Raw genomic sequence first — 19,608 nt, 5'->3', positions numbered from 1 at the left:
GAGTGGGTTGCCATTCCCTTCTCCAGGGGCTCTTTCCAACTCAAGGATCAAACCCTTATCTCCTGCACTGCAGGTGGATTCTTTACTGTCTGAGCCACCAAGGAAGCTCAGTGGTAAAATGTTTATTATCTCAAAAAGTTTACTCCCAAGTTTAGAACAATCTGAAACTGGTAACAACTACAAAGAATATTAATTTTAAAGAAAGTTTACTAACTCGTAAGATACAGTTGTGTATATTCTGAGAAAAACAATGCAGTCACAGTCACAGTTAAAAGTCACCCAATGCAACCAAATAAATGCTTACCTGGTAATAAAGTGTTAGGATTAAAGCAGGGTATTGTTTTGGACTTTCCCTGGAAAAAAGAAAGCAACATACCCCACGTTAACACAAAATTTTAGAATAAGAACATTTATAAGCACTAAAAATCATGGTTGAAGTCTTTTCGTTTTGGCCACACTGCACATGTAGGGTCTTACTTCCCTGACCAGGGATCAAATCCATGCCCCTTGCGTGGAAACGTGGACGCTTAATCATTGAACCCACCAGGGAAAGCCCTGAAGTCTTTTCTGAATGCCAGACCCCATAGCTTTGTAGGTGTGTCAATCTGTCTTCTCACTGCAGTGACAGGGCTTGGTCCCAACAAGACGTTCCTGCTCTGAGTCTATAACTATTTTTGCTATGGCCATGGCTCAGGCATTTCCCTATAATTCCTGGTGTGAAACTTAAAATTGTCCGTCCAGTGTCTGTCTGCCCCTCGACACTGCCTTTCCTGCTCCTGGCGTAGAGATGTGGGCCTTGAGCCAGGGAGTCTTTAGAAATAACTTTCCTCCTGAAACTCTACTCTCAGTTTCTAACCTTCTTGGCGGCACGGTGTGTACATGCTCAGGGGCTTAGTTGTGTTCGACTCTTTGCAACCCCATGGACTCCAGAATACTGCAGTGGGTCGCCATTTCCTTCTCCAGATTTTCCTGACCCAGGATCGAACCCGGGTCTCCTGTGTCTCCTGTACTGCAGACTCTTTACCTGCTGAGCCACTGGGGTGAATCAGCCTAAGTCACCTTCTCAGGGAGGCATCATCTTATGACTTATGTGAGCTTCTGTTGCTTTTCTTTTCACATAAATACTCTGAAGTGTGGTTGCCACAATTTTTATTTCTTTCATTTACACTACCTTCCTATAGCCAGAGGGCAGAAAGAGGTACTCAGGAGGACTGGGTTGCTCAAATCCTACACAATCCCCCCCAAAAAGTCCTGTCTTCAAGCATAGCCCTTGGCTGCCTCCTGGGAGATCATTTCTGAGTCCTTGAAATAAGCCACTGATAAGAGTGGCTCTGTGTGCCTGAGGCCTTGGGCAGGCTGTACCAGTTGGACCAGATAAGTTTATCCCAACAAAGTAATTTATGGTGGAAGCCTGGTTTTGCTCAGAGTGGGGATGGGAGGGCTGGAGTCAGCATAGCTGAAGTTATTCCCTGAGGCACCACCCAGGCATAACTGACCCCCAATAAAATCCCTGAACACCAAGGCTCGGGTAAACTTCCCTAGCTAGCAGCGCTTCACAAGTGCTTCATTGCTGAGAGAATCAGATGACCCCCAGGCAACTCCACTGGGAGGGGACGTCTGAGAGCTTGCACCTGGCTTCTCCAGGACTGCGCCCCATCCACCTTTTCACCGTGATGACTTTTGATCTGCATCCTTTCACTGGAATAAACCAGAATCAAGAGACTGACAGCTTGTCTGAGTCCTTTTAGGGAATCTCCAAGCCTGAGGATAGGCATGGAAGGCTCTTACCTAACCAGTATTATTATTTTCTTTTAGAGAATGACTTACCTTATACTGAATATCCTGGAGGATTTCAGTCACAGCCTTCAGGCCCACGTGTTCTTTTCCGATCTGCAATGTATAAAGTATAAACCATAGCCACTAGGCATTTAAATACGTAAGTAAAATAACCAACTGAAGTTTAAGTTCACCTGAAAGTCCTTCTTGGGAATACAAGACTTACTTCTTAATAAATAGGTCAACATCTTAACTAAAGGTAATTAAAGTACAAGAAAGTATTAGATATGTTCCTGGACATTTCCAAGAATCTATTCTAAATTTACCTTTCTAGGTACAGATTTTACCCACTGTGCTACATATTTATATTTATATATTTATAAACATATTTATGTTTATATATATCTAATCACATAACACTGTAATATAAAAGTTGCGAGGATATTTCTAAATTAGAATTATTCACACATGCTCAAAGCCTTCTATTTTTACTTTTAGCATTTCTAGATCATTACTATAAAGACTGGATTCATGTTGAAAATTTTTTATTAACTCCAAAAAATAAGTATGTGATTTCATATGCTAAAGTCACTGAAATCGAGACAGTTATTGATTATCATTGGACATAACTCTATAATCACCTATTTGTTCTTAAATAAATAAGAATATGCTGTTTGTAGCTTTCTATTTTAAAGCATTATATATCATTACATATTTTCAGTGCATAAAATGTCCCAAGGAATTTGAGACTTTGATGTGAAGTATTTGTGACTCTAAAAATTTTAAGTGTAATCTCATTTTTAATTTTTAGTCAAGTTTCAACAGTTTCCGTCCATGCTAATGGAAGGCAGTCACAACACAGACCATTTGTAACCTCAGATAAACAATCCTTGTTATGGTTTACTTTTTGTTTTGCACATAAATTTTTGGAGAATGATCCACAAGGACCTATAATAGCTGTCACCATGTTCACATGCCCTGTTTCTCTCCATTGTGAAACAACTTGGGAAAACACTAGGTCAAAGGGGATCAAAGGAAACAGGTGCGACAGGAAACTTACAACCTAAGACAGGCCAATCAGTTCCAAATATTCAATTTTATATTTTCCAAGTGTTTGCAATTCCTGAGATAGGCTCGAGAAATAGAAAATGAATTACTCTGTGTGTGTGTGTGTGTATCTTAGGCAAAATGTACTCCTTGGGGTCAAAGCGTGGACCTGTAGGCAGACACTTGCACTCCACTTTCAGGGAAAAACAGACTCCTTTGTTGTATTGGTGGCTCAGACAGTAAAGAACCTGCCTGCATTGTGAGAGACCCAGGTTCAATCCCTAGATCAGGAAGATCACCTAAGAAGGAAATGCCTACTCACTCCAGTACTCTTGCCTGGAAAATTCCATGGACAGAGGAGCCTGGCAGGCTACAGTGCATGGGGTCACAAGGAGTCAGACATGACTGAGCAACTAACACTTCCACTTTCCGTTGTACTGGTTTAAGCAGAAAGTAGTATTTGGACGCTTACACCCACAGGTGGGCTCTGTCGTCACTTCATGCATCTCTGATCAGAGCATAATTCTTTGAACAGCCCACATCTGAACACTGTGAGGCCACACAGTTTAGTGGCCCAGGAACAAGGTCACTTGCGTTGGATGCTGGGTTCTGACCTTGACTCACTTTTCAGTCTTCAGCAAGTTTACCTAACCTCTCTGTCCTTCAGCTTTCTCCTCTATACAGCAGGGAGGATAAAAGGGATGCAGTTGAAAATAAGACTCAGTCAATCAAAAACCTTAGAATAGGGCACGGTGCATCAGAACTCAGTGATTATTACCCAGGTCACTCTTACTCAGAATGCTGCTGCTGCTGCTAAGTCGCTTCAGTCGTGTCCGACTCTGTGCGACCCCATAGACGGCAGCCCACCAGGCTCCACCATCCCTGGGATTCTCCAGGCAAGAACACTGGAGTGGGTTGCCATGTCCTTCTCCAATGCATGAAGTGAAAAGTGAAAGTGAAGTCACTCAGCCGTGTCCGACTAGTAGCGACCCCATGGACTGCAGCCCACCAGGCTCCTCCATCCATGGGATTTTCTAGGCAAGAGTACTGGAGTGGCTTGCCATTGCCTTCTCCACTCAGAATGCTACACAGCATCAAATACAGCACTTAATAACTATTACTGCCTCCTTCTATCTATAAGGGTTCTATACTTTGTGGACATAAATATATTTTGCAACCAACTCCAGCAATCACTCCATCTCGTTCCTTCCTTTCTTTGTCAAAGTCCTGTCTGAAGAGGTTACAGCCACCAAAAAGAAAACACAGATGAGGCTCTGCACAGCCCGGTCCCTAAAATCCTAAAACAGTGCGGGTGACAGTGAAACCTGGAGCCAAGAGTCCACCCGCAACTAGGTAACTGCTGACCTCTGCCCTTCACCGTCTTTCACCACTGCCCAGAATGCCAGCCCTCCGGTCAGTTTCCTCTCTGAGAACCTCAGCCCTGCAAAGCCCTGAATTTTTCAACTTCTACGGCAATCTCTTCACTTCCCACCACACCCTCTGGATGGGACGATGCCACATCCTTGACAAACTCCCTGACACCTCTGGGTCTCTGTGAACCCCTTGGATCCACTCAAGGTCTTCACTCCAAGCCTTTTGAGTGGACACTGTGCAGCCTCCCTCAAAGATGAGATTAAGAGTTCTGGCCAGTGCCTGGCTATTGACTTCTGATGGGTCTTCTGTTCCACAAGCCCAAGGCCAGCCCCCTCTGAGTGAACTGCCCTCCTTCCGTGCTATCCTGCTCCACTATCACTCACTGATCCACTGGTCACAACCAATGGTTGTTCCCTCCTGCGGTCGCCCCAGAGGACTTCAGCATCCCTGGGTGTGACCTGGCCTCTCTCTTGACCCCTCAGTCCATGCCCCTCAGCTCCATCCCACCTCTGTCAACCAATCCTGAGAATGTACCCTGGATTTGTTTTCACTCTGACACCCACAAGTCCACAGACCATCCCCTGTGACCGTAACTGCGCACACATCCATCCCTCTCTTCTCTCTCTTCCTCTTCACTGATCACAAGAAGTCAAGCCCTGGGGTCCCTCTTGGCTCTGTCTCTTTCCTTTCCTGCCTACCCTGAAAGACATCTCTCCATCCTCTAGTCCCTCTGCCTTCCTAAATCAGCTGCTCTGCAACCCATCAATGCAGCAATTAATTTGCTAGAATTCTCTGCTCCTCACGGTGGATGGAGAGACTAGCCCACTGTCCGCTGTCCTAGACTGTCTGTTGTGCCCAATCTCAAGTTGGTCTCCCACCCTGACAGTCAAGTCTGTCGTCATTCACCTCCTGAGCCATTTCAAAACTCAATCTCACACCACATTTCCTCTGCTCTATAAATGATTTTGCTGTGCATGTCTGAGAGAGAATACAGGTCATCAGGCATGAACTCCCCTAATTTCCTGTCTTTCTTCACCTAAAAGTGCTTGCCATTGGTGTCCACCCTTTCCTCCTAACCCTCTGTTTTGGAGAAAGGGTGGGGCCCCTCCTGTCCGGGGTCAGTGCATCCCCATAAACTCTCATCTGACACCTCCCACTTCCTCTGGGGCTCTTCTACATCAATCATCTCCTTTCCTGCAGTACTTTCAAACTGTATCTGCATTAGTTTTTGTTTGTTTGTTTTTATATGTAATTATTTATTTGGCTACACTGGGTCTTAGCTGGGATAGGAAGGATCTTCGATCTTCACTGTGGCATGAGAGATCTTTTTGTTGTTGTTGTTTTCCGGACGCAAACTCTCAATTGCAGCATGCGGTATCTAGTTGCCCAACCTGGGATCAAACTCGGGCCCCCTGCACTGGGAGCGCAGTCTTAGTCACTGGACCACCAAGAAGTCCTGCACTTGCTCTTTTTGCTCAGAATAAAAACATAGGCCCATATCGGATCTCAAAATGAAACAAACTGAACCTCGCTGTGCACATCACCGCTAGTTATCACCCCTTCTGTCTTTGCGTCAAGTTTTTTGAAAGGGAAGTCCATCCTCACTGCCTGGACACCCTCCTCTCCACTTTCCCAGCCTCTGACCTAAGCGCAAGGCCCCAGATGTGGTCCTTTCCTCTCTGCCTCGGCTGACACTCAGGATCAGCCCTTCTTTCCTCCGTGAACATCTGTGCTCAGTTTCTGTGATATTGCTCTTTCCCGAGAAAGGCATCATCACATAGATAATCTGGATCTACCTTCACTGGCAGGAGGATTCTTTACCACTGAGCCACCTGGGAACCCCCTCCAGGGTCTCTATCAGCTCTAAATCTTTTATTGCATCAAGAAGATAGTACGACAAAGTTTAAAACAGTCACCTGAAAAACTAAATTAAAATCTTACCTTTGAAAGCATACGGTCCAATTTGTACATTTTACTGTGTGTCAGATGCTCAGTTATGTCCAACTCTTTGCGACCCCATGGACTATAGCCCACTAGGCTCCTCTGTCCATAGGATTCTCCAGACAAGAATACTGGAGTGGGTTGTCATTTCCTCCTCCAGGGGTATATTTCACTCAAAGCATATAATGTTCTTTGCCCACCAAAGAGCTCATATCTAAACTTTATATCCACCAAGGTCTTTGCCAGTCTTATTTCATCAGTGCTTTTCTACAAGGCTCTTCCAATCATCTTAGAAGAAAAATTACTCATAACAAATAGCTAAAGGAATCTATGCATGATTATACTATTGACTTTTCTTAGATTTTGCAGTGAGGCAGGGTCCAAAAACATTTCCTGAAATTCTTTTTCATTAATAAAATGAACTCTGCCATTAGGAGATATTTTCTAATTCATTTCTCCGATGACTCTGAATGCCATTCTGAAGAAAATTTCTGATAACACAGTGAACCACTTTCTACCAGTGAATATGGCTGAACTTGATCCACAGAGACCACGTTTTCTTTTTCTTTTTTTGAATTTTATTTCTTTATTTTTGGCTGTGCTGGGTCTTTGTTGCTACACACAAGATTTCTCTAGTTACTCTGAGCGGGGGCTACCCTCAAGTTGTGGTCCCCAGGCCTCTCATTGTCGTGGCTTCTCTTACAGAGCACAGGCTATAAGGCCCTTGGGCTTCTGTAGTTGCAGCACATGGGCTCAATAGTTGCTGTTCCCAGGCCCTAGAGCACCGGCTCAATAGTTATGGCACATGGCCTTAGTTGGTCCGAGGCATATGGGATCTTCCGGGACCAGGGACTGACCCATGTCTCCTGTATTGGGAAGCAAATGCTTTACCATTGAGCTACCAGGGAAGCCCCAAATTTTCTATTTTTAAACTATCAATGTTCTCTGTATAAGCACTTAATGTCCCTTCTAAGTAGTAAAACTGAGAGAGAACAAAAAACCTTCTGCAAAATAAATTAGAAAAGAAGCATCTCTGCACAATGTAATCGTCTTAGCAGGAGACCGTTTACCTGGACAAACAAAGCGATGATAGCGATTCCATGGGGCTTCCCCACAGCCTCATCGATGCTGCCAAACAAGGTAGAGTTCCAGTGGATCAGGTGGAGCTGGATGAGCAATGACAGAGAGGCAGCCTCGTTACTAAAGGGACTACTGTTCAGGAAAACAAAGATATACCAACTTCTCCTTGACCCTATCCATACGGTATGGTATGCAGCAAGAGTACCACAGATAGACACAAAGAGATGACCGGTTGAATCCTGGTCCTCTGTGTGAATTCCTTCCTTTTTATTTCTCAACAGAAGCAGGGCTCAGCGCCTCTCAAGTTCTGCTTCTGTCCTGATCAGGAGCACATCTGAGCGGACTTGCAGATTTCAAATTGACTTCGTTGCCTTCCTTAGATGACATCCCCTCTGGCTCTCACTGAAATGAAACTCCAGGTCTGGTCACAAACATGAGAACTCATTGAAAGGATTAGTACTCCAGTACTGTGTCACCCACCATCTCCGTCAAGAATGACACAGAGACAGTCTAACATTCTGTAAATTAGTTCAACTTTCTAAGAATATGTAGAGATAGCATCCTATGAAAAGCATTGCATCTTTTTTAAAGCATGGTAAAGTAATGAATGCCAATGTGGAGCTCTTTTTTAAAAAAGGCCATTTCCTGCACTGCAGATAAAATTTTATCTGTGAAGGAATGACAAACAATAATACTCCAGAGGACTCTCTCACTCTTAGCCCTATAGAGCCCTGTGGTTTTCAAGTTTATCTAGAATACACACTTGCTTCTACAGGGCTGATAAAAACTTGCAAGAAGCCAAATTCAATTCCCTGGTTAAAATCAAATGGCCGCTGAGGTTCTCAGTCTAACAGTAGTTAAGTAAACCTTCTGCCGAGAATACTAATCATTGCTTTACATTTTAATCAAGTTATAATTACTTACCTCCTGAAAACAGCCTCATTTAAGAATTAATCCAAAAAGACACACTAAAATTCAGACACCTTGTCCATTTAGCATCCATATTAAAATATGAAGGAAAATTATCAAGGCAGATCGCTTTAAGTTTGAAGCGTCTCTTGTTGTTTCCCCAACTAGAATTCAAAATTATAAAGCTGACCACTAGAGGGAAGTAATGAGGCCCTCTGTCTATAATACAGAAATAATAACCCAGGACAAGACTCTCCAGAGCTTCTTGGACTGCAAGATCAAACCAGTCAATCTTAAAGGAAATCAACCCTGAATATTCATCAGAATGACTGATGCTGAACGTGAAGCTCCAATATTTTGTCCACTTGATGTGATGAGTCCACTCATTGGAAAAGACCGTGATGTTGGCAAAGACTGAAGGCAACAGGAGAAGGCAGCGGCAGAGGATGAGATGTTTAGATAGCATCACGGACTCAATGGACATAAGTATGAGCAAACTCCGGAAGATAATGAAGGACAGAGGAGAAAGACATGTTGCAGTCCATGGGGTCGAAAAGAGTCAGACAGGATTTGGTGACCGAACAACAAAAACAACCCAGGACAGGTCAGGCTATGGAAATGCTCTCACGAACTTGGTTGTTCAGTTGCTCAGTCGTGTCTGACCCTCTACAACACCACAGACTGCAGCACGCCAGGCCTCCCTGTCCTTCACCATCTCCCAGAGCTTGCTCAAACTCATGTCCATCGAGCCTGTGATGCCATCCAACCATCTCATCCTGTTATCCCCTTCTCCTCCCACCTTCAATCTTGCCCAGCATCAGGGTTTTTCCTAATAAGTCAGCTCTTCACAACAGGCCAAAGTATAGCAGCTTCAGCTTTAGCACCAGTTCTTTCAATGAACACTCAGGATTGATCTCCTTTAGGATGGACTGGTTGGATCTCCTTGAAGCCCAAGGGACTCTCAAGAGTCTTTTCCAACACCAGTTCAAAACCACCAGTTCTTCAGCGCTCAGCCTTCTTTATGGTCCAACGCTCACATCCATATATGACTACTGGAAAAACCATAGCCTTGACTAGACGGGCTGTTGTTTGCAAAATAATGTCTCTGCTTTTTAATATGCTGTCTAGGTTGGTCATAACTTTTCTTCCAAGGAGTAAGTGTCTTTTAATTTCATGGCTCCAATCACCATCTGCAGTGATTTTGGAGCCCAAGAAAATAAGTCTGTCACTCTTTCCGCTGTTTCCCTATTTGCCATGAAGTGATGGGATCGGATGCCATGATCTTAGTTTTTTTAATGCTGAGTTTTAAGCCAGCTTTTTCACTCTCCTCTTTCACCTTCATCAGGAGACTCTTTAGTTCTTCTTCACTTTCTGCCACAAGGGTGGTGTCATCCGCATATCTGAGGTTATTGATATTTCTCCCAGCAATCTTGATTCCAGCGTGTGCTTCATCCAGCCTGGCATTTCGCATGATGTACTTTGCATATAAGTTAAATAAGCAGGGTGACAACATACAGTCTTGACATACTCCTTTTTCTTTTTGGAAATAGCCTGTTGATCCATGTCCAGTTCTAACCACTGCTTCTTGACCTGCGTACGAGTTTCTCAGGAGGCAGGTGAGATGGTTTGGTATTCCCATCACTTTAAGAGTTTTCCACAGTTTGTTTTGATCCACATAGTCAAAGGCTTTAGCATAGTCAATGAAGCAGAAGTAGATGTCTTTTCTGGAATTTTCTTGCTTTTTCTATGATCCAATGGATGTTGACAATTTGATCTCTGGTTCCTCTGCCTTTTCTAAATCCAGCTTGAACATCTGGAAGTTCTCAGCTCATGTACTATTGAAGCCTAGCTTGAAGAATTTTGAGCATTACTTTGCTAGCATGTGCAATGAGTGCAACTGTGTGGTAGTTTGAACATTCTTTGGCACTGGCTTTCTTTGGGATTGGAATGAAAACTGACTTTTCCAGTCCTATGACCACTGCTGAGTTTTTCAAATTTGCTGTTATATTGAGTGCAGCACTTTCACAGCATCATCTTTTAGGATTTGAAATAGCTCATCTGGAATTCCATTACCTCCACTAGTTTTGTTCATAGTGATGTTTCCTAAGGCCCACTTGACTTTGCACTCCAGGATGCCTGGCTCTAGGTGAGTGATCACACAGTTGTGGTTATCATCTGGGTCATTAAGATCTTTTTTGTATAGTTCTTCTGTGTATTCTTGCCACCTCTTCTTAATATATTCTGCTTCTGTTAGGTCCATATTGTTTCTGTCCTTTATTGTGCCCATCTTTGGCACAATATGGACCTATATATGAAATGCTCCCTTGGTATCTCTAATTTTCTTGAAGAGATCTCTAGTCTTTCTCATTCTATTGTTTTCCTCTATTTCTTTGCATTGAACTTGGACTGCCCAGTAAATGTAACTGTCAAAGTGCTGCCTTTAAGAAAGCAATGTTCTATAACTCTTCAATTAATAATGAAAGACAGACTGATTTAATCTTTCCATTTCTGGCTGCAATAGTAGCTTTGGCGTCCCAGTGGTACAGATAAGTGTACAGTGGAACAGATAAGAACTGTTTGCCGTAATTAAAATCAACAAGAAAAAAAGGCCAAAGTTGAAATCTATCTTGATTTCACAAATTACAAAGTTCAAATATATGATTTTCTTACTTGTCATAGTAACAGTAAGGAGTATTTTTTTCTGAAACAAACTAAAAATGCATGTTTTGAGGTTGGCTGCTTTCAGTTTTTTTGTCTTCCTTTTTGTTCCTTTGCCACTCCTCCTAATTCAGCAACATCCCATCACTCACACCTGTTCTTCCAAAACTACTTCACATGTTTTTGTGTTTAAAAAATGCAGAGTCCCCACTCCTTGAGTGTGTGCTGCTCATGGTGATTTTGTTTCAAAGAGTATGGTACAGGATACCTGAAAGTGGAGAAACATGGCCAATGGCACCTGTGATCAGACCAACATGAGCAGTCATCAGATATGCTGATACAGGCACCCTGGGCATGATATGATGAACATGACATTTTATCTCTATGTTCTTCCCCCTATAACCCCATAACCCCAGTGTAACCCATAATCCCAGTAACCCATAACCCCAGTGTAACCATGAAGAAAACATCGGACAAATCTTAACAAAGCGATATTCTACAAAATATCTGACCAGTGTGTCTCAAAACTGTCAAGGTCACCAAAGACAAAAAAAGCCTGAGAAAATGTCACAGCCAAGAGGACTCCAGGGAAACAAGAGAACTAAATGTAATGTGATGTTACAGATGAGGTCTTGGAAGAGAAAAGGGACTTACTTTAGGTGAAAACGAAGGAAACAGTAAAATAAGGACTTGGCATATCAAGATTGGACAACTAATTATGACCAATGTACCATACTAAGATGTTAAAAACACGGGAAGCTGGGTCTGAGTTAGATGTGAACTTTCTGTGCTCGTGCTCAGTCGCTCAGTCATGTGTCCAACTCTTTGCAACCCCGTGGACTATAGCCTACCAGACTCCCTCTGTCCATGGGATTTCCCAGGCAAGAATACTGAAGTGGTCTGTCATTTCTTTTGCCAGGGGATCTTCCCAACCAAAGGATTGAACCCACATCTCTTATGTCTCCTGCATTGGCACTGTTGTACCACTAGCGCCACCTGGGAAGCCCAATTGTATAGAATTTTCTGTACTATTTTCATAACTTTCCTATAAATCTAAAACTGTTCTTAAAAAAAATACAATCTATTATAGAAAGGAAGAGGGAACATCCAAGCAGTTCAGTGGTTAGAACTCCACACTTTCTCTGCCAAGGGGTGGGCTCAATCCCTGGTCAGGGAACTAAAATACTCTAAGTACGGAAAAAAGAAGAAAGAGAAAGAAAAGAAAAATAAAGGGAAATGCTGGCACTTCTACTAACCCAAGCTAAAAAGGATGACAGAGGATTGCTATGACCTCCATGTGACTAGTGAAATAACAGAGAACAAAAACAGCAAGACACTCTCTACCACCTGGTTTTCATCCTACCGTCTGGACCTTAAATAATTACTGGAGACGGGATGGCAGTTAAGGAGCAAAAGAGAGTCTTCCCTCACAGTCCACAAGGAACCCAAGCTTTAGAAAGAAAGCTCTGGTCTGGGATTTATGAGACACTCTCTTCTCGTGGAGGTGCTTTCTCTTATTGTTAGCTGCTCAGCCGTGTCTGATTCTTTGCGACTCCATGGGCTACAGCCCACCAGGCTCCTCTGTCCATGGGATTTTCCAGGCAAGAATACTGGAGCAGGTTACCATTCCCTTCTCCAGAGTATCTTCCCAACCCACGGTTTGAACCAGCATCTCCTGCATTGGCAGGTGGACACTTTACGGCTTTGCCTCATTAAGACCAAACAAAACATCATCAGAGATCCCCTTTCCACAAAACTAGAAGATAGTTAATTCAAGTACCGGGAAAATTTCTAGCACATTCTGAAAACCAGTTATAACTATTACTGGTGACTTAAATGCTCAGTCCTCATGCATCACACACTCTACATTTTTGCCACCTCTCAGCTTTAGCTCCCTCTGTGTTCCCCGAGCCCTGCCTCACTCCAACCTGTATAAGTTTGCTGCCATAACAAAGGACCACAGACTAAGTGGCTTAAACTACAGAAATCTATTTTCTCAAAGTTCTGGAGGCTTGATGTCCGAGCTCATGGTGTAGGCAGGGCTGGTTTCTCCTGAAGCCTCTCTCCTTGGTCTTGCAAACACCCACCTTCCCCCTGTGACCTCACATGGTCTTTCTTCTGTGTATGTCTGTGGCCAGATTCCCTCTTCGTGTAATGACACCAGTTACACTGGACTAGAGCCTGCCCCAATGACCTCATTTTAGTCTAATAACCTCTGTAGAGATCCTGTCTGCAAACACAGTCACACTCTGCTATATTAGGAGCTAAGACATGAACAGATGAACTGGTTGGCAAGGGATGGGGGGACGGAGGGTGGGGAGGGAAGACCCAATTCAGGCCCAACACGGCCTATTTTCCCCTTTCCTTCCTCCCCGGCTTAATAAAATTTTTCCAGATCTGAAAATCTTGAACTACTTATACCAACTCATCGTCTCCAAGGGCCCCTTCTTTATTCCTGTCCTCTTGTTGTTGCTGTTCAGTTGCTCAGTTGCATCCAACTCTTTGTGACCCCGTGAACTGCAGCACGCCAGGCCTCTCTGTCCCTCACCATCTCCCAGAGTTTGCTCAAGTTCATATCCATTGAATCGGTGATGCCATCCAGCCATCTCATCCTCTGTTCACCCCCTGCTCCTCCTGCCCTCAATCTTGTCCAGCATCAGCATCTTTTCCAATTAGTCAGCTCATCGCATCAGGTGGCCAAAGTATTGGAGCTTCAGCTTCAGCATCAGTCCTTCCAATGAGTATTCAGGGTTGGTAAGCATTCATCTTATATTCTGCCTTATATTAGTGTTGGTTCAGTTTCACAGAGCAAAGTCACTGTGCTTCAGTGCTTGTGATGAACTGAGAGCACTTTGGGGGTAATGGGGCTGGAAAGTTAAAGAGGGCTTCAGATAGCACAGAGGTTTAAAGGTTAATCAAAACTGTGCTTTGGGGAATGTTAAAGCAATACATTATTGCATTGAATATGATTATTACTTCTGCTGCTTAGAACCAAACTCCCCCACACTGACATCTTTCCTTCAAAGGTCTTCTTAGAAGAACAGGGATAGATGAAAGTATTTGGCATGGGAGATGGGAAGATAAGCTAGGTGGCTATGACAAAAGTTCCAACAGAAAACCCTTATTCTAAGGGTGCATCCTTTGTGCTAAGTCGCTTCAGTTGTGTCTGACTCTTGGTGACCCCATGGACTGTAGCCAGCCAGCCAGGGTCCTCTGTCCATGAGATCCTCCAGGCAAGAATACTGGAGTGGGTTGCCATGCCCTTCTCCGGGAGATCTTCCCAACCAAGGGATGAACCCACATCTCTTATGTCTCCTGCATTGGTGCTCTTTTACCACCAGGATCACCTGGGAAGCCCATTCTAAGGGTATCTGATGGTGGACTTCGTGTGACACCATGGCTATGGTGGCCAGTTGTTTGGTCAAGCACCAGTCTAGATATAGCTATGAAGGTATTCAATATTTTTAGCTCTGATAAGGTCTAAATCAGTTGACTGAGCGACTTCCCTGGTGGTCAAGTGGTTAAGAACTCGCCTTCCAATGTAGGGACACGGGTCTGATCCCTGGGCGGGGAACTAAGTTCCCAAATGCAGCTAAGTTCATGCCCCACAACTAGAGGCCCACATGCTGCAACTGGAGAAAGCCCACAAGGAAAGAGCCAGCACAGCCAAAAAAAAGACAAACAAACACCCACTGTTATTCTCTCAGCATCATGACCCTCATTCCTTCCTATTTAAAAACTCTGACCTAGGATAAAAACTATAAAGCATCGTTTAACTGTTTTAGAGGAACTCTCTGCTCTTCTGCTAAAGGGCTCACAAATTCCAATTTCCTGCATTGATGATGCCGCTAGGCCATTAGAATCTGTGAAACGTTCATCTTAATGTACTTAACTCACAGCGATGGATAAATTTGTCCAAAGTTATGAAACTGTGACAGGCCATAGCCTTATCATCATTTATTTGTCACCGAGAAAAATAAGTTTGAAGAGTTCGTGGCAGCCTAACAGAAAGCTATCTTCAAGATAAATGAGGTTTATTATTAACATAAATAACATGCCAGCATTAAAGTACAAAAGAGTGAATCATGAGGAATGGAAAAAGCAGTAAAAACTGAAAAGGCAATTATGACTCACATGTTCCTCTCCCGGCCCTGTATTCATACAGGTTCATGTCTTCTACCTTCAAATGCCTGATGCACTTTTCCTTTCCAATGGCTCCATGTCTCCTCAAGCTGAGCATTTCCACAACTGACATCCAGTCCCTGTTGCTGTTTCCTCCATGGAGCTCCCAATGCCCGGGGACCTCTACCATTTTATCTTCAACTCACCAGGGCTCTCTTGACCCCTAACGCAAATGCATTTCAAAGCTCAACCGGCATAGCCAAATAAATAAAATATTTTAAGTGAATATTAAAATAAAAAGTTCAGCCAGTCTCTGACACCACTCTCATCATATTTCTCTGTTCAAAATCTCTAATTTCCTCATTTCCAACCCATGAAAGTGTAAGTGTGAAAGTGTTAGTCATTCAGTTGTGTACGACTCTGTGACCCGATGGACTGTAGCCAGCCAGGGTCCTCTGTCCATGGGATTCTCCAGACAAAAAAACTAGAGTGGGTTGCCATTCCCTTCTCCAGGGGATCTTCTCAACCCAAGGACTGAACCCAGGTCTCCTATATCACAGGCAGATTCTTTACGATCTGAGCTACCAGGGAAGCCTATCCATACAGGACTTAAATTTCTCTAACCCAATCCTTCCCCATCTCACTATAACTATCCTCCAAGTATTCATATCAAGTGTGACTCGTGATCCCTCATGACACCCTCCCCATTCCGCTCACTTGGAATGCTGGCCTCACTGTCATGCCACTTATCCAAAATCTGCCCCCACTCCCTGACAGGCATCTGGCAGATAGACAGATCAGAGAGAGGGATGATGGAGATGAAGACAAATATGAATCACCAGATACAAAGGGGAAGGGAGAACTGGAGCTTCCACCCTAAACCACTGCCCAAAAGAAGGCTGAGTCTAGATTTAGGGAAGAACTGAAAGTTCCATCTTTAGTCAAACTGGTTCCCATCCACTTCCCTTAGTGGTCCACTGGCTAAGACTCCACACTCCCAATGGAGGGCGCCCAGGTTCAATCCCTTGTCAGAGAACTAGATCCCACATGCCACAACGAAGACCTGGCACAGCTAAATAAATAAATATACGTATTTTTAAATTTTGGAATTTCAAGAAAGAAGATGAAGTGAAATGTCTGAGAGACAAAATGAGAGCTTTGAATAACTGAAAAACAGTAAAGAAAGCACCTCCTCTCTCCAGAGCCACTCCTAATTATACGCTGCAGTCATCCATCTGTAGATAAATTGAGATTTAGTGTATATTATTTTCAGGTGTGGCAGCACTTAAGATGTCATTGTCAATACATTACAGCATTATTATTCAGAGAAGGACATTCAAAGTGTAGACAGAATAGAGACAAAGCACGTAAAGCAAGAAATGGAAAATAAATTATTTGAAATTCTATCTCTGTCACCTACTTGCTATGTTTACCTAAATTATATACTTTCTGATATCATTAAAAGAGAAATAGGAGGTTGTGTTGGAACATTTCAGAGCAACTTCATCTATTAATATACTAATACCAAAAACTATTTATACGCTCCTAAGGTTCAGAATCCTCAGTCTGAAATGGCACTCATAAATCAACTATATTTCAATTATTTTAATGTTAAAAAAAGAAAAGCACTAGTTCCATGCAATTTATGAAAAGGTTTTTTCCAAAGCAGAATGATTTCCTCTTTGAATGCTTGTCTCCTCTTGTTTACTTTGATTTGGCTGCCCCCTTAGGAGCAGGGCATTGCAGTGTGGCTGTTGTTGCTGTTCAGTTGCTACGTTGTGTCTGACCCCTGGCAACCCCATGGGCTGCAGTACGCCAGTCTTCCCTGTCCTTTACCATCTCCTGGAGTTGGTTCAAACTCAAATCCATTGAGTCTGTGATGCCATCCAACAATTTCATCCTCTGTCACCTCCTTCTACTCCTGCCTTCAATCCTTCCCAGCATCAGGGCCTTTTCCAATGAGTCAGTTCTTCAAAAAATGTGGTCAAAGTACTGGAGCTTCAGCTTCAGGAATAGTCCTTCCAATGAATATTTAGGGTTGATTTCCTTTAGAATTGACTGGTTTGATCTCCTTTCAGTCCAAGGGACTCTCAGGAGTCTTCTCCAACATCACAATTTGAAAGTATCAATTCTTCGGTGCTCAGCCTACTTTATCATCCAACTCTCATATCTATATGTGACTACTGGAAAAACTATAGCTTTGAGTGGTTATGACTCTTTTCCCCGCCAAAAAAGAAGCTGACTTTACGAAATTCACTGTGGAAGGTTGGGAAAGGCTCACTGGAGCAGTCATGCGAATCAAAGAAAAAAATACATCATTTTGAAATATTTTATATTTAATGTAAGATCAGAAGCAATTAACATGATTCATTGACATTGGTTTCTCGGTTTTCCAAGAAATATCCTCTGTCTTATTTTCAAGTTATGGCTGCAATTAAGCTGTTGTAACTTAAATTCTCTGCATTTCATGTGTCACTCTATAAAGCAAAGAATGTAAAGAGACCATGTCAAAGGCTCTTGGCATTATAGAATGTAAGCCATGTAGACACTGCATCTGTCATCTGAGCCCCTCTGCCCCCAAATGAGAACCACATTTGACAACAGAGCTCTGAAATAACCGTGGCATTTATTAAAACATTTACTGAGCACCAGTAACATCAAGGGCTTTCGTGTAACTCTGCTTTCAACATTGGAAATACAAAGACCTCAAATAGTTTTATAAAAGAAGCCAGGATATGAATAAATAAAACTATGAAACTGATAGCTCATCAGAAGAAAAAGATGAGAGGAAAGGGTGCCTGTGCCCTGTAAGTGACAGAGGATGCTCTGAGGATATGTATTTATTTAATGGGACTTCACAGGTGGCTCAGTGGTAAAGAATCCACCTGCCAGTGCAGGAGATGCAAGAGACTTGGGTTTGATCCCTAAGTCAGGAAGATCCCATGGAGAAGGAAATGGCAACCCACTCCAGTATTCCTGCCTGGGAAATTCCATGGACAGAAGAGCCTGGCAGGCTACAGTCCATGAGGTCTCAAAAAGTCAGACACGGTTTAGCAACTAAACAACAGCAACAGTTTATTTCATGAGCACTGGTGCTATCTGCTCTGCTAGGCACCTTCTGTACAAACATCACCTTGCTCAGCCCCCACAGTCATCTCCATCACTGTGGATGTTGCTGTTCAGTCACTCAGTCGCGTCCAACGCCTTGCAATCCCATGGACTGCAGCACACCAGGCTTCCCTGTCCTTCACCATCTCCTGGAGCTTGCTCAAACTCACGTCCACTGAGCCGGTGATTCCATCCAACCATCTCGTCCTCTCTCATCCCCTTTCCCAGCATCAGAGTCTTTTCCAGTGAATCAGTTTTTCACATCAGGTGGCCAAAGTAATGAAGTTTCAGCTTCAGCATCAGTCCTTCCAATAAATATTCAGTGTGGATTTCCTTTAGGATGGACTGGTTGGATCTCCTTGCAGTCCAAGGGACTCTCAAGAGTCTTCTCTAACACCACAGTAAGAAAGCATCAGTTCTTTGGTGCTCAGCCTTCTTTATGGTCCAAGTCTCACATCCATACACGACTACTGGAAAAGCCATAGCTTTGACTGTACTGACCTTTGTCGGCAAAGCAACGTTTGTGCTTTTTATCTCCACCATGGTAGATGCTATGACTGCTGCCAACACCACACCTAAATGAGAAGGGAATGGAGGCACAGAGGAGGAGAGTAGCCTGCCCAGGGTTGCACAGCTGACAAGTGACAGAGCCAGAGCCTGGCCCAGGGGGTGTTGCTCCACCACCTATATGCCAGCTCTCTCCTACAAAGAGAAGACTGATCAGAGTGGAACTCACAGCATGATTATTCACAAGACACATGGAGGAACGACAAACAATGTTCTCTGTAGAGACAAGAAAAACCAGAGAAGAAGAAGGGAGTGTACTACCCAGGAAACAGCTACAATCCAGCCAGGCTGTGCCCAATGCCAAGGGCACAAGGTGCCAAGTGCACACTTGGTATGAATGAACACTCTTTCTCACTATGAGCTCCTGCAAAAATTACCTGAGCCCTGGGGTCGCATCTGTAAAAGAGGGATCAGACCACCTCAGTATAAAGCCATTACAGGGACAAGGGACCTCATTTGGAAAGTTGCTGGTGAGTATCAGGTAGGTGCTGGCCAGAGCCAATTAGAGGGGGGAGAAGCAGAAGGTGCCAGTGGAAAGGTGGGCAGGGCTGTATTTAAACAGCTCAGTCTTAGAAAACGAAGATGTGCTTATCTACCTTCCGTTCGGTTATTTTCTCATTATGCCGCCTGAACTCACTATTTACTTTCTTAAGGTTTAACGATAATTAATAATGCTTTATAGAAAAGCAGGTCACCAAAGGCAGTCAGCAATTCACAGGCCTCCAGGAAGCAGGCTGATAAATGGGGAAAAGATGGAATGGCACAGGGAGGAGGGAGCTGTGAAAAAACGGAAACTCGGCGTCCTGCCCAAAGGTGCTTAAATTCCCAAATTTCAAAGCCATGGCACCAGGGGGGATTCAGCCCTACATCCAGCCCCAAGGGCCACCGGTCTGCAACCCCTCGTGAACACCATTAATATTCAAACACCAAAATCTCCTGCCTGGAAGTGAAAATTAAATCATCTGAAAGGAACTGTCTCTCCTTCCTGCCAGGGCCTCCCTCCTGCCTCTCCATCCCCCCCTCCAC

At 43.7% G+C, this 19,608-nt stretch overlaps 1 protein-coding gene across 1 annotated transcript in view; it reads right to left on the bottom strand.

Moving 5' to 3' along the window:
- CA8 (carbonic anhydrase 8 (inactive)) overlaps window positions 1-19,608 on the bottom strand; it is an 84,881-nt gene that overhangs the window by 29,780 nt on the left and 35,493 nt on the right. Inside the window, exons 4-6 of the mRNA XM_055432428.2 lie at window positions 7,209-7,304; window positions 1,828-1,890; window positions 305-353 (exon numbers count right to left, since the gene is read on the bottom strand). Of these exons, the coding sequence (XP_055288403.1) occupies window positions 305-353; window positions 1,828-1,890; window positions 7,209-7,304 (208 nt within the window). The remainder of the gene's footprint in view (window positions 1-304; window positions 354-1,827; window positions 1,891-7,208; window positions 7,305-19,608) is intronic.

Source organism: Moschus berezovskii, chromosome 16 (assembly GCF_049115385.1).
Source record: "Moschus berezovskii isolate FMDL1 chromosome 16, NW_MosBer_1.0, whole genome shotgun sequence".
Lineage (NCBI taxonomy): Eukaryota > Metazoa > Chordata > Mammalia > Artiodactyla > Moschidae > Moschus > Moschus berezovskii.
Note: the sequence above shows the minus strand (reverse complement) of the source record. Positions and strands in the feature narration are given on the sequence as shown.